The sequence below is a fragment of the Calypte anna genome, chromosome 2 (genome assembly GCF_003957555.1).
Source record: "Calypte anna isolate BGI_N300 chromosome 2, bCalAnn1_v1.p, whole genome shotgun sequence".
Lineage (NCBI taxonomy): Eukaryota > Metazoa > Chordata > Aves > Apodiformes > Trochilidae > Calypte > Calypte anna.
In genome coordinates, this window is record NC_044245.1 from 116971918 (window position 1) to 116984686 (window position 12769).

General features: G+C 36.6%; 1 protein-coding gene across 1 annotated transcript in view; it reads left to right on the forward strand.

Annotated features, from left to right (window-relative positions):
• Nucleotides 1-12769, forward strand: part of CSPP1 (centrosome and spindle pole associated protein 1) — a 61273-nt gene that overhangs the window by 18247 nt on the left and 30257 nt on the right. The window contains exons 8-13 of the mRNA XM_030446211.1: nt 579-1012; nt 5162-5263; nt 5895-5977; nt 7706-7799; nt 8392-8449; nt 12062-12234. Of these exons, the coding sequence (XP_030302071.1) occupies nt 579-1012; nt 5162-5263; nt 5895-5977; nt 7706-7799; nt 8392-8449; nt 12062-12234 (944 nt within the window). The remainder of the gene's footprint in view (nt 1-578; nt 1013-5161; nt 5264-5894; nt 5978-7705; nt 7800-8391; nt 8450-12061; nt 12235-12769) is intronic.

Here is a 12769-nt window from a genome sequence, read left to right on the forward strand (position 1 = left end):
TTACTGTTATCTTTACTCCACATATGAAAGAGTAGTGCACTACTAGTGCAGTACTAGAGGATTTTTTCAAAACCATGTTGTTTCCTATATTTGTGCATTGAACACTGGTCCATTGTGTTGTAGAGTTGTTTTTTTACTGACTAAACTATCCTTTCTCATAGCAACATCTCCTGGACAGCAAAGAAATAGATTAAGTAATGGTTAGTTTAGAATGTTGTGCTCATAGATATCACTTGTATCTTGTAAGTAGTGTGTCACAGACTTGCTTGGATCTGGATAGGATAAAGATATCTTGTCTTTTCCTGAGGTATAATATTTGATTCTTTGCATCTCTGAAACTGAAGATCAAAGTGGAGTTTGTAAAAGGCCTGTGCAGGGTTGGTCTCCATTATCCTGAAATATATTAGATAAGAGAAAGAGGTGCTTTTAAGCCCTCCTTGAAATATTTTTCTTGCTCGCTTCCTGCCTTTTCTCTAGCATCCACTTAGGGAATGTTTCAAGAAATGCAAGACCAAGTTTTTTCTTAATGTGGTTTATTTATATTCAGATCTTTTTGTATTTTTTTTTCCATTAAACAGAATGAGATGGACAGGAATAAAAATCCTGTTACTGTTTCTGGGCTCCAGCTGGAACTACAGCCCTGTAATACAGGTGCAGAACCTCCCAAGAAAGATGCCTTTACTTCCACAGAAGGTCATGAAGAGTGGCTAAATAAGAGGAGGCTGGAGGAAAATCGGTTTCGTAGGCTAGACGATGAATTTGAATTAAGAAGTCGATTATTAAATAGAAGACTGGATGAAGATTTGGATGTTCCTGGTCAAAGACATCGTGGATTTGCTAGCCAATCTGTAATCCCAATCAGGAAGCATCACAGACATGAAGATGATCATGGTTTTGGGAGAAGATACTACAGAATGGACTATGATCCTGAGATAAGTGAAGAAATGGACCCTAGATTTAGATGTGAAAGCACTTATGACAGAAAAACTCCACGTGTTTTTTATGCTGAAAGGTATTCTTAATTCCATTTTCTGCTGTATTTCTGCAGTGTTTGTTGACAGCCATGGTTTGCTTTCATTGAAAAACATGCAAGAGTCACATGTGAAAGCTGGAGTTTTGTATTTACTTTAAAAAGGAACTTCACAATACTTTTTTAGAAAATATATTTTAAAATTGGATCAATACGTAAGATGATACATCATACATTAGGGAGCATTTTATAAATTATGGCAAACCAACGATACTAGAGAAATTACTCCAGAAAAAACAGCTCACAATTCACTTTTATGAAAATTGGTTTGCCAGAAAATGTATTACTATATCAGAGCACAAACCCCTTTGCTGGGGAACCTAAGATGACATGTGTTTTCTTAGTCTGTAATAGTTATAGCAAGCTGATTCCAAAATTGATTTGAGCTTAACTTTTTGGTACTGCATTAGCAGTGAAAACTGTAATTTTTTTTTAAATTGTCTTTTTCTTTTACTGCATGTCTTGCTAAATAGCAGATTCTAAATGTATGCATATTTTAACCAAATCCTGATGGTTTTAACAGGTGCTTATCTCAGTACTAAATACACAATTGGAATAAATGATTAAGAAAACCCAATCCAAAAAAACGAGGGTCTTTCACATAAATTATTCAGAAGGAAAACTGCTATTATCTACTGTTCATAGCATTTACTGTGTTAACTGATAGATCAGTTTGGTTGCTTTGACATACTTCGTTAATCTTTCTCTTCTAGCTTGCTCATTTTGAAGAAAAAAACAAAAACAAAGCATAACCTTTTCAATTATTCAGGGTTTGGCAGTCTGGCCACATTTGGCTATTACATTGCAAGAACCTGTTGCTTTCAAAAGCAGATGTGTTGTACTGTGAAATAGTACCACACTTGAAGCAGATGTATTTTCTACTGCTAAATACTGCTGGAATAAAGCAGTAAAGAATCTGTAAATAAATTTTAAAAAGGTGCTTGAAGAGTGTTCATTTGTTCACTTTACAGATATTGGCAACATGAGTGTTGTAGATAGCGCTATAGATGGGGTTTTTTCCCCCTCTGAGCCTGTTGACAGAATAATTTTTCTGCAGTTGCTTCAGTGAGGGAAAGACTACTGCCTCTCCTTTGTTAGGGGAAAAAACCCACTTTTTTTTCTTTTTTTTTTCCTAGAACTAACATTTCTAAAAAAAACAGGAGGCAAATAGTACCACTCTCAAGAGTGTTGCATGTTACAATCATATTTTGTTATTTATTGTTAATGGACTGTTTATATGATCTTTTGAGTCATTGTTTACAGGGATACTACTGCAAATTAGTAACTGGGAATAACAAATCCTAAAACGTTCTTCTGCTGCAGAAGTGTTTTCTAAATTGAGTGAAGTCATGCTCCTTTTCCAGTTTCAAATGCCAGTAGAGTTAAAATAACTTCTCTGCAAAAATAGCTTTTCATATTCCTTCTCTGCCTTTTTAAAAAACAAATCGTGAAGGAATTAAGTAACTCTGGAGAAAATGAAATGTCTGGATGTATTTGGGAGATGCAGAATAAATAAATGGGTTATTTCAGAGTTTCAGATTGTGTGTTCAGATGTGTTTCTGAAAGCATGTGTTTATTCGTACAGTGTTTCTGAAGAAGAATAACAAATGAGAACAGTGGTTAAATAGATAGCGTGAACAAGGTTGCCCATTTTTTGCTGAATGAGATTTCAGAGAAGAAAATGTGAAACAGAAAAATTGTTTCCTCCTGTAGTATAGAACTGAGCAAAGGAGGTTTTAGTGTAGGAACTTCTTGTCCTACAACTTTTTCGAAAAGAAAAACACTAGAAGCTTGACTTGGTGTCTCACAAAGATAACCAAAATGTATGGATTTTTGAGACTAACATCAATGTTAATCCTCTATATTAAATAACACCCAGAGGGATGAATGTCTTTTGTTAGATAGCTGTTTGTCTAATGCAATTGAACTCAGAATATTTAAATAAAAATGACCATCTGGTAAAGTTTGAGGGTTTACTTTATTTATCAAAGAATATATATGGAATTATTTATGTAAAATATCAGCAAGGATCATGTTTGAACCAGCAGTAGTCAGTGGTGTGTTGAATAGAAGTACAAATTCTTAGTTATTCCAGAAAATCCTGATGGTGCTTACATAAATGATTGTGGCCAATGTATGTCTAGGCAATTCATTGCTTATTTGGAGAGGCTTCTGAAACAGTTTTAGTTCCAGTTTTATTTTAAAATAGAGAAGATAGCCTTATCTTTGTTACTGACAGACTTGGTGCATCTTCTTTTAAGAAGTTGCTGGACCATCACCTAAATTTTCTGAGCTGAAATTTGTGCATAAAATTAAGATTTGATTTTTTGGTGTGCATTTTCTACTTCACTAGATTTTTATTGAAAATCGCTTCTCCTTACTTCTTCTCACTTAATTTTTTTAAAAATTAAATGTTCTTTGCAAGGAACTCCACTTAACCTTTCATGGATGACAATTTCTCTTCGAGAAGGAAAACTACATCTATTAGTCACTGATGTTTGGGCTTCTGAAGAGCTAGGGTTTTTTATTTACATTTCAGGCAAAGTCAACTTTTCCAGGACAGATTTGATTCATGACAAAAGCTACATTCATAAGGAGGAATGTTTTTATTTGATGTACTAAGTTTTTATGTTTTCAAATGGGCTTTATTAGGGTGGAGAGGCAGATGTTTGTAACAGGACTTTTCAGAAAGGTGTCTGTTTTGAGGGAGGCACAAGTAGTGTGGCACATTTCAGCAAATAGAAATGGTGACAGGGAAGTGAGAGGAAGTGCAAAATATTTTGGTTCTTATGAGTGTAAGGCTTTAGTCCATCTCCAGCAGCCAGGTATGTGCTATAAACAAGAAACAACAGCTTCTTGATTGAATTGGGCCAACATGTCTGGGCCTGCTGTGCTAAGCCTGTTGCTTTTTACAAAAAAGTTTGCATCTTGAATTCCAAGGTTTGTTTCTTTGATTTCTCCCTCCATCCTCTCATCACACTATGAACTAAGCTTTCTGTTTCCTGACTTGTGTTTTGGTCTTACGTGACCAGCATTATAAGTAGCTGGTTGATCATTAGTAAAAAGATGATCTTGATCATGAAAGAAGATTGTGTTATGCCAAGAGGATGGATGTCATTCTTTCATGTTGTTCTGCTGGGTTGTTAAGATGCCAAATCACTGTGTAGTAATCTGCTTGCATCCTTTTGCCTTTGATTATTGGCTTTTATTGAAATTACAGAGATTGGCAGAGCTGTGGATCTTTTTACATAAAAGAACAAGATAGATTTTTTTTTCCCTGTGTTTACCGAGGTTGTTTTGGTTTTTTTGTGTCTGTACACCTAATAGGAAGTCCATATCTCTGTCCAGCTCTGGAAAATACATAACTCTGTTAGCATCTATTGGGTACTTTGTTTTTCATTGAATGCCTGTTCTTGCCTTATTTTATCAAGGTAACTTGAGGTCCTCATTATAGAGCAGTTAATCTGCAAGGCAAGAAAAGAACAAATACAATGACTTCAGATATTTTCAGGAAAACTTCCCTTTTGTGCATGAAATTTTGGCACCTTTGGAATTATTTGAAGTTTCAATTCAAATATTGCTTCATTTCATATGTAGACGAGTCAAATTTCCATTCCTGATTTTTTGTATTCACCATGTTACCTGCCTTCTATCTAGATCAAAAGTCACCTCTCTCTTTTAAATGGTTTCAGGTGCATAGTGAGGGGTAGGTGGTTATTGAAGAAGCTTTTTATATTTGAATTAACTGTTTCACCAGACTTACCCAATAGCTGTGTGCTGAAATCTGTGGTAGACTTTGTTGGCTTCTGAGTATTAAAAGCAGCAAAATAATTTTCAGTGAATGTGGTGTGAATGCTGAATGCTGCTCTGCTTTAGAAACTCTTTATAAGGCTCAGTAGATGAGGGTTGCATGAAAACAGGTTTGGAAATTCAAACTCCAGACAGAGACCTGCCTTGACAATGCTAGCAAAGTAAATTATTTTGAGAGATTTTGTTTGGTATTTTCAGAACTAGTTCTGCCATCCAGCGTGCAATCAGGCTGAGGATCCATTTGCATGAAACTGATGGACTTTGCACTTCATATTGGATGCTTTTAGGCAAGCACAGCTGAATATTTTCTGTTTCTTTAAGGCCTTACCCGGACAGAATACCAAGAGATCTACCTGCAGATTATGAAGACGAATTAAAGGAGAGAGCACCTGTGCAGCAGACTTCAAGAACTGGAAATTCTAGGTGGGTATACAATCTACTTTTCTGACAATTGCATTGCAAAATCATCGTAAAAGGAAAATGTTTATTTTAAATCCCTAATACGTTGTCTGAAATGGGTCATAGTTTTTCCTGCAGCTGGGATACAGTAGAACAAGAAAAACATGTTTCCTTTGAGAAAACCTATTGAAGCCTGCATGCCAGTTTTCTTTCTCAAACAATGCATTAACTCTTCTCCAGCTGGAGGCTTTATTATTTGAATAACATGGAATTATTTTTTTGATAGTCACTCTAAAATTCCCTTTTTTCCTTTCTGTCTTGGTTTTGCAAGTCCTGAAGTCATCCAAGGGGACTAGACAGAAACAGAACACTTGTAAACTCTTGAGTGGCACCACTCAGTCTGTCTGACCTGCTGAAATGCTCAACTGAGTCAGTGTTTCTGATGCCTTCAGAAACCGCAGGCCCATGAGACCTGAGAAATGCCTTTTTGCCAGGCAGTTTCTTCTTCTGCTTGTGATCTTTCCTTGGATTTTAGGAAAACTGTTTGCCATAAATGTATCACAGAGTGATGTAAGTGCACCCTATCATGTTTCACCCAAAGTGCAAGTAAATTCTTGAGTTTGATCTTTCAATTTTACTTTTCTGTCTTTGCCAGAAATCAGGTACAGATTAGTTCTTCAGCTCATGAACTGGCCAAGCCTGCAACTGAAAGGCCGTATGCAACAGGCTTTGTTCTTGGTATGTATAAAAGCTTAACAAATGGCACTGAGCTAGCCTTTCTTTGCATATTTTCCTTTGGGAATAATAAAAATCTGAAAAAAAATAGCCTTTTCCTGGGTTGTTCCCAAGACTGCTAAATATTATTTACGTAGAGAAATAAAAAATGCAACATTCCTTTTCCCCCCTAATGTTCAAGGGCTTTCTAATTAATTTTGAAGAGACCAGATCTCCTCTTGGATTTCATTAACATGTTAAGGCCCAGATGCATTCTTAAGGCTTTTTTTTATGAAGTGTAGGAGAAATATTAACTTGCATTGTCAAAGACAAAAGTTGGTATTGAATTTCAGTTGCATAATTTGGAAATAGTACTGTGCCACAGCTGTGTTCAGGACCAAATGATTCTGCTAATCTCTTACTGCTTAGAGGTAGCTATAACACTTAGCAGGGGATGCTATTACTGAGAGCAGTAGAGCTAAATACTGTTGAAAACACAGCATTTCTAGCTAAATGCAGAGAATTACAAGGCAAGTATTGGGAGAACTGTAGTATTTCATCAGATGATGGTAGCCTTTGAAGACAAGCTAGGTTTGAATTGTGGAAAAATTGACTAGTTGTTGTCAAAATAATTTCTGCTTATTTTTACATTTGAAATTGCCTGATCTTTAGTGACAGATCAGTTTTTTGGAACTGTTTAAAGGTAGTGGTGTTGTAGTGGTCAGTCTGTGATATACTCAGTCATCTAATTTGTAGTAATTTGAGTACACAAAGCTGTGAATTGGTATTCTTAGCAGTCCTGGTTATGAGAAGAATATTGTTAACTGTGCTGTATAAAAATTAACACTGGAAATGAGATTGGGGAAATCAGACTCCTCAAAAAACACAAATGGTGACATTATCTTGCACATTTTGGTCACTTTACAGTCCCAGCACAATAACTGATTAAAAAAGTCAGGTGTGCATCATTGCTTTTTGTTGTTTTTTTTTGTTTGTTCTTGTTCCACTTTTTTTTTTGAGTTTTTGTTTTAGTTTATTTGCAGTTTCTTTCACTTTATTGTTCAGGTCTACTGAACTGGAGATCTGGAGTGACTGTGCATGGAAATATGACAGGAGTTCTTGTGTCTGATAGTCATGATGTTGGTTATTTTTTTTTAAATAATAGAAGACTGCAGACTTACTGTGGGAGAATTACCACAAGTTGAAAGTTTTTTTGATTCCTTCAAAGCCATGTGAGATGTTACCATTGTTTCCTTTGCATATATGGGTCTGCCATATATGTATGGGTATAATGGGAATTATTCTAGAAATGGAGAAATTTGCTTTCCTCTCTTTGGGTTTGACTCTCTTCAGTTTTAACTTGTGTTTTTATCTGGAGTAGTGCCTCAAAATTTTGAGTGCCATAATGTATCTTTCTTAGCTGAGCCTTAGGGGAAAAAGATGTAAAAGTAACTTTTAAAAATTGCTGTTGTATTACATAGCTTTGAAATTTGTAGCCTCCTGAATGTACAAAACCAGGCAAACTAAGGAAATAATAATGAATATTTAAGTAGTTTTGATCATCATATTCCAAACAAACTGCATATTAAAACTAGGTGGGTTTAGTACATATAGATCTAATGTTCTTATGCATGTTCCCAGATAATATACTCTGCTGTGTTTCATGTTTTAAACTGAAATGCAATGTTTTTGCCCAATGCCTTTTGTGTATTTTGTGGAGTGTTTACACAGAGGTATGGTCATTTCCATTAGGTGGTCAGGACAGAGAACTCCTCCAAAGAAAAAAAGAGAAATACAGGCAAGAACTAATAGAACAGATGGCTGAGCAACAGCGAAATAAAAGACGGTAATGGGAAGTTACTATATTTTTAAAGATAATGGCTGAAATGTCTTTAAATTTCATTAATTCATTGTGGTAAGAATGATTTTCATAACTGAGAAATCCCAGCTGGTTAGGTAATGTTGCAGCCAATTAATCTCCTTGGCATGAGAGCTTTAGCTTTTAAGAAACAAATTCACCAATTTTCAGTGAAGCAAAGGAAAAACCAGATATTTTTTGTTTGTTTTCTGAAATATTTTTTTTACAATATGTACCTACTGCTGTACTTTTGAATAATTTATTTCAATATGTTTGTTGTAAAATTCTTGCTGTAATATGAATAAAGAGAAATTTTCAAGAAATTTCTTGAAAAGTTTTAGTAAAAACTCAAGTGGTGTTTTTCCCTTTTATGGTAGGTGAAGTTTTTGTTTATTTACAAATAATACAGAGTATCCTTTTTCCTTGGCTCTGTGAGAAGTCAAGTGGAATCACTGAAATCATGTCTTCTTTTATCCTGTATTTTCAGAGTTATTGAGGTCTGTATTTTGAAAATTAATATAGTTTTTACTGCTTTCTGATTTCATCATATTTTTTCTTGTCTTTTTTAAACAAAAAACAGTGAAAAGGAACTTGAACTCTCAGTTGCTGCTTCTGGAGCTCAAGATCCAGAGAAGAATGTAAGGAAAAAGGATTTTCTTTCACCTATGTAGACTCTGTGGTTGCTGGTCACAAAACTCTGTATGGCTCTTATAGAATGATAAATGTTGTGGGCTTTTTCTCATAGAGCATTAGTGTAGAATAAAATTAAAGCCCAAGATGGTAAGGCTGTCACTCATTACACATACTATCATCTTAAGAGGAAAATATTTTCAAATAAGTTATTAAATATTTTCTTCTGGTGTGATGAAGTAGGAATTTAGTACAATCAGTGGGTATCAATGAAAAAATACTCAAGTGTCCATTGGTAGGCTGTACATGCCCACACTGGTGACCTTTATTTGGGAATGTAAAGTGTGCTGCAGAAAGTGTGTGTTCTTTTTCAATTAAAAAAAAAAATCCAGTTGTTTTGTAGCTGAGTTGATCTCATTGTAGCCATTTAAAATTTCAATTTTGTAATTATGTTTTAAACTATCAGATCATAGAATCATAGAATTGGCTGGGTTGGAAGGGACCTCAGAGATCATTGAGTCCAACCCTTGAACCAGAGTTGCGGTTGCTAGACCATGGCACTGAGTGCCACATCCAGTCTCTTTTTAAATATCTCCAGGGACAGAGAATTCACCACTTCCCTGGGCAGCCCATTCCAATGTCTGATCACTCTCTCCGTAAAGAAATTCTTTCTAATATCTAACCTAAACCTCCCCTGGCACAACTTAAGACCATGCCCTCTTGTCTTGTTGAAAGTCGTCTGGGAAAAGGGACCAACCCCCCCCTGGCTACACCCTCCTTTCAGGTAGTTGTAGAGAGTGATGAGGTCTCCCCTGAGCCGCCTCTTCTTTAGGCTGAACAGCCCCAGCTCCCTCAGCCTCTCCTCATAGGGTCTGGGCTTGAGTCCCTTCACCAGCCTGGTTGCCCTCCTTTGGACCTGCTCCAGCACCTCGATATCCTTCCTGAACTGAGGGGCCCAGAACTGGACACAGTACTCGAGGTGTGGCCTCACCAGGGCTGAGTACAGGGGCAGAATCACTTCCTTGGACCTGCTGGCCACGCTGTTCCTGATCCAGGCCAGGATGCCATTGGAATGTAGTGTTCAGGATTACACTAGAGCATTTTTCAGGGCTTTGTAAAAACCCAAGATGTTAATACTGTGTTGCTTTTAAGACTTAATGCAGAGTTACTGTTGCCTGTACTTCCTTAGTAAGGTGATGATTGTACTGAGAGTTTTGATCAGCACGTTTGAGGGAGTAGATTGTCAGTACGAGTAACATCAGTAGCAGACTGATTGTCACAGAACCAGTATGATTTGCATGTGTGTTTGTTAAGTGCCTGAAGCCCTTGCATCCTGGGTGCAGTGGAGATTTGTTGCAGACACAAGATGGATAACTTTCTCAAGCAAGAATAAACTGGTTATTAATTTAACTGGTTACCAGTTTAAGTCATCAACAAGGCTGTGTTTGAGGGGAGGCTACAACACTGAAAGCAGCTTGTGCCTTTTCTGCAGAGTTCAGGAGAGGTGAAAGAGGCTCTTATTTTCTAGAGAATGAAGATGGCAGGAATAGCTGTAAGATGCTGTTAGTATGTGAGGCTGGAAACTGAGAATGCACATAGATAAGCAACAGCTGAGTCAAAATTCTTACTCCTAAGTGGGGTAGAAGAAGGCTGACAAGTGGTCTGGCTTGCATGTTCCTGTCCTCTCTGCTTAAAATATCTGTGGTGCTTGTTTGATCCCTTCTGCAAACTGATTCAGCTTGATTGGCAGGCAAAAACTTGGACTCTTCTTTGCTGCTTTAGTAGGCTTAGGTCAGAGACTGATCAGAGATTCAGGTGGTGGAAGGGAGAGGGATGGAATGTACAGCTGGGAGCCAGGCAGGGAAAAAGGGAAAAACAGAGCAGAGAATGCTGGCTTTTTTGGCACAGCAGGCTGTAAGGTCAGTGTAAACAGTTTTGTCTAATGAAAGCTGAGTAGGCAGAAACCTGCTGTGCTGCAGCACTCTGTATACCACATGCATCTCAGTCAGAAGACTGAAAAGTGCCTATTGTAGGAACAAAATTATATCCAGAGCAAATCCAGGGCAAGTACAGTGTTTTAAAACCACTAATTTAGCTGAAAGCCTTCAATTAAGTAGAATTGCTACATTCATTAAGCAGCAGTCACTGCTAGCTTTAAAGTGCTTCTCGGGGAGGGATTCTAATTAGGTAGATTTCTTGATTAATTACAGGTTGGTTAAATAGCAATGCCTGATTAAGAATCTATAAATGTAGCCTGTTGTATACACTGCTTGTTTAAAAGAACAGTTCACGGGATGAAATGAGTATCAAAGTCACATCTGAAATAGGCTGCAGAGCTGAAATCTAGAGCACTCTGGGGGCAGTTCACATTAAATTTTTCAATGAGAAGTTCTGATTTAAATATTCCCTTGCTCAGGACACTGGATTTGAAAGGAAAACTTTAAAACAATCTATTGGCCACTTTTAAAAAAAATAATTTTCAATTGCTGTAGCTCATACCTATTATCTGATTCTGTATTCACATCTAGAAATTTGAAGTAATATGTTATAAACAAATATTAATATCTAGTAGATACTGATAATTTTAATGCTGTAGTTCATGATTGGTCAGTACTAACTACCTTGTATATACTGTCTTGCAGCTAAGTGATGAGGAGGTAAACATTTAATATTTTGCTGAAATATTTCTATATTGTAGGGTTTGCTGTTAGTAGTTTAGTATTTAGCTGATTGCTGTTATTATTGTGTCTGAATGCATGTTAATTGAAGCACTGAAATTTTAGGACCAGTAACTTCAGAAACAGAATCTGGTTAACTTATACCATCTATGGTTTTTTTCTGGTCTTGTGTTACATGAACTCATTTAAATGAACATTAAAATATATGTGCATAGCAGCTGGTGTAAAGGCTTTCTGGGTGTGATGGGATAGTTTTGAAACTGACTTGCATGCCTTTGCATTATTTGCATGTTGCCTTTGACTCTTTCTGAGGCTGCCAGTTATCAATAAATATTTAGCACTTTTATTCTAAAAAGAAAACCCCCAAAATTTTGTGTTGTGGTAGTTTTTTAATAAAAACAAAGGAAGCTATAAAATACTGGTATTGCAAGGAAATGTTTATTAGAAAAAGTGTCAGTATGTGTTAGTTCTTAGTTTTTTCTGATTATGAGCTGGTTTAGTTTTGGGGTGCTAGGGAGGAATTTCTTAAGTTTTTCATATAAATAATATAACAACACTGGCCATGTAGGAAACTGGTAGATGTAGATAATCTGTACTGCAGGCAACTATGGAAATATATTTTTCTAGAATCTAACTAGAACCATATACTTCCTGAAATCTGCCACAGAGGCTAGTTTTTTATTTCTGTAGTTCTGATAAACATGCTAGGTTTTTTGTAGTGTTAGATTTCCTGTGATTACTTAGGGGGAAAAAATGCAATTACAAGAAATCTGAATAGGTAGTTGGGACCCAGAGAAGTATTTAACACAACCTAAGTGGTGGGTCCTAATAGTAGCAGTATTTCCTGATAATAACAAGGTAACTGGTGTAGTTTTATTTACTTGCATATTTATTTATTTTTTCCTTTCTTCTCCTCGCTTTTCTCATTTTCTTTCCCTTTAGCCAAATAGATTGAAGCAGTTTGGCTTGATAGTGAGAACTTCTGAAGAGCAAGTACCTCCTGAAAGGCCTCGGGTGGCTTTCCAAACTCCAGTGCCTGTCCCTTCAGCCTCTCCAGTGAATGAAGACTTCCACAGAGGACTGTCCAGCACTCTTGGAGAAATAGCAGCTCCCAGGTGCTTCACCATTATATTCATTTTGCATGTTAAATAAGATTGTGGTTAAGGGTGTTATTACTGCTAAAGTAGAACTCAGTGGTGCTATCAGTCCTTCTTCAAGGAACTAATGAAGATAGAAATAATGTTTTGACAGTTAACTGTATGTTATTCACTGAAATAAAATTATGTTTATTTCTTTACTGTTTATTTTGAAGAATGTATGAAAGCTGCATTATTTGTGAAGACAGCTGTCTCTTACTGGATATTTGTGAATTAGGGTTGTGTTGTAAAAACTATGCTCACTCTGTTAACGTTGAACCATGGTGCAAGGATGCTTGGGTCATCTGCCCAGCAGCATCCATAGTGTTAGAGGGCTGGGTCTGAGTTTGGCCCCTGTCACTTCAGCAAATTAACTGCAACGGTAGTGGATCAAGGGTTGGACTTGATGATCTCTGAGGTCCCTTCCAACCCAGTCGATTCTATGATTCTATGAATCCCAGGGGGTGCAATGTTGGTGGAGGCAGCTGCCACTGAGCTCTGTAGTTCAGAGCAA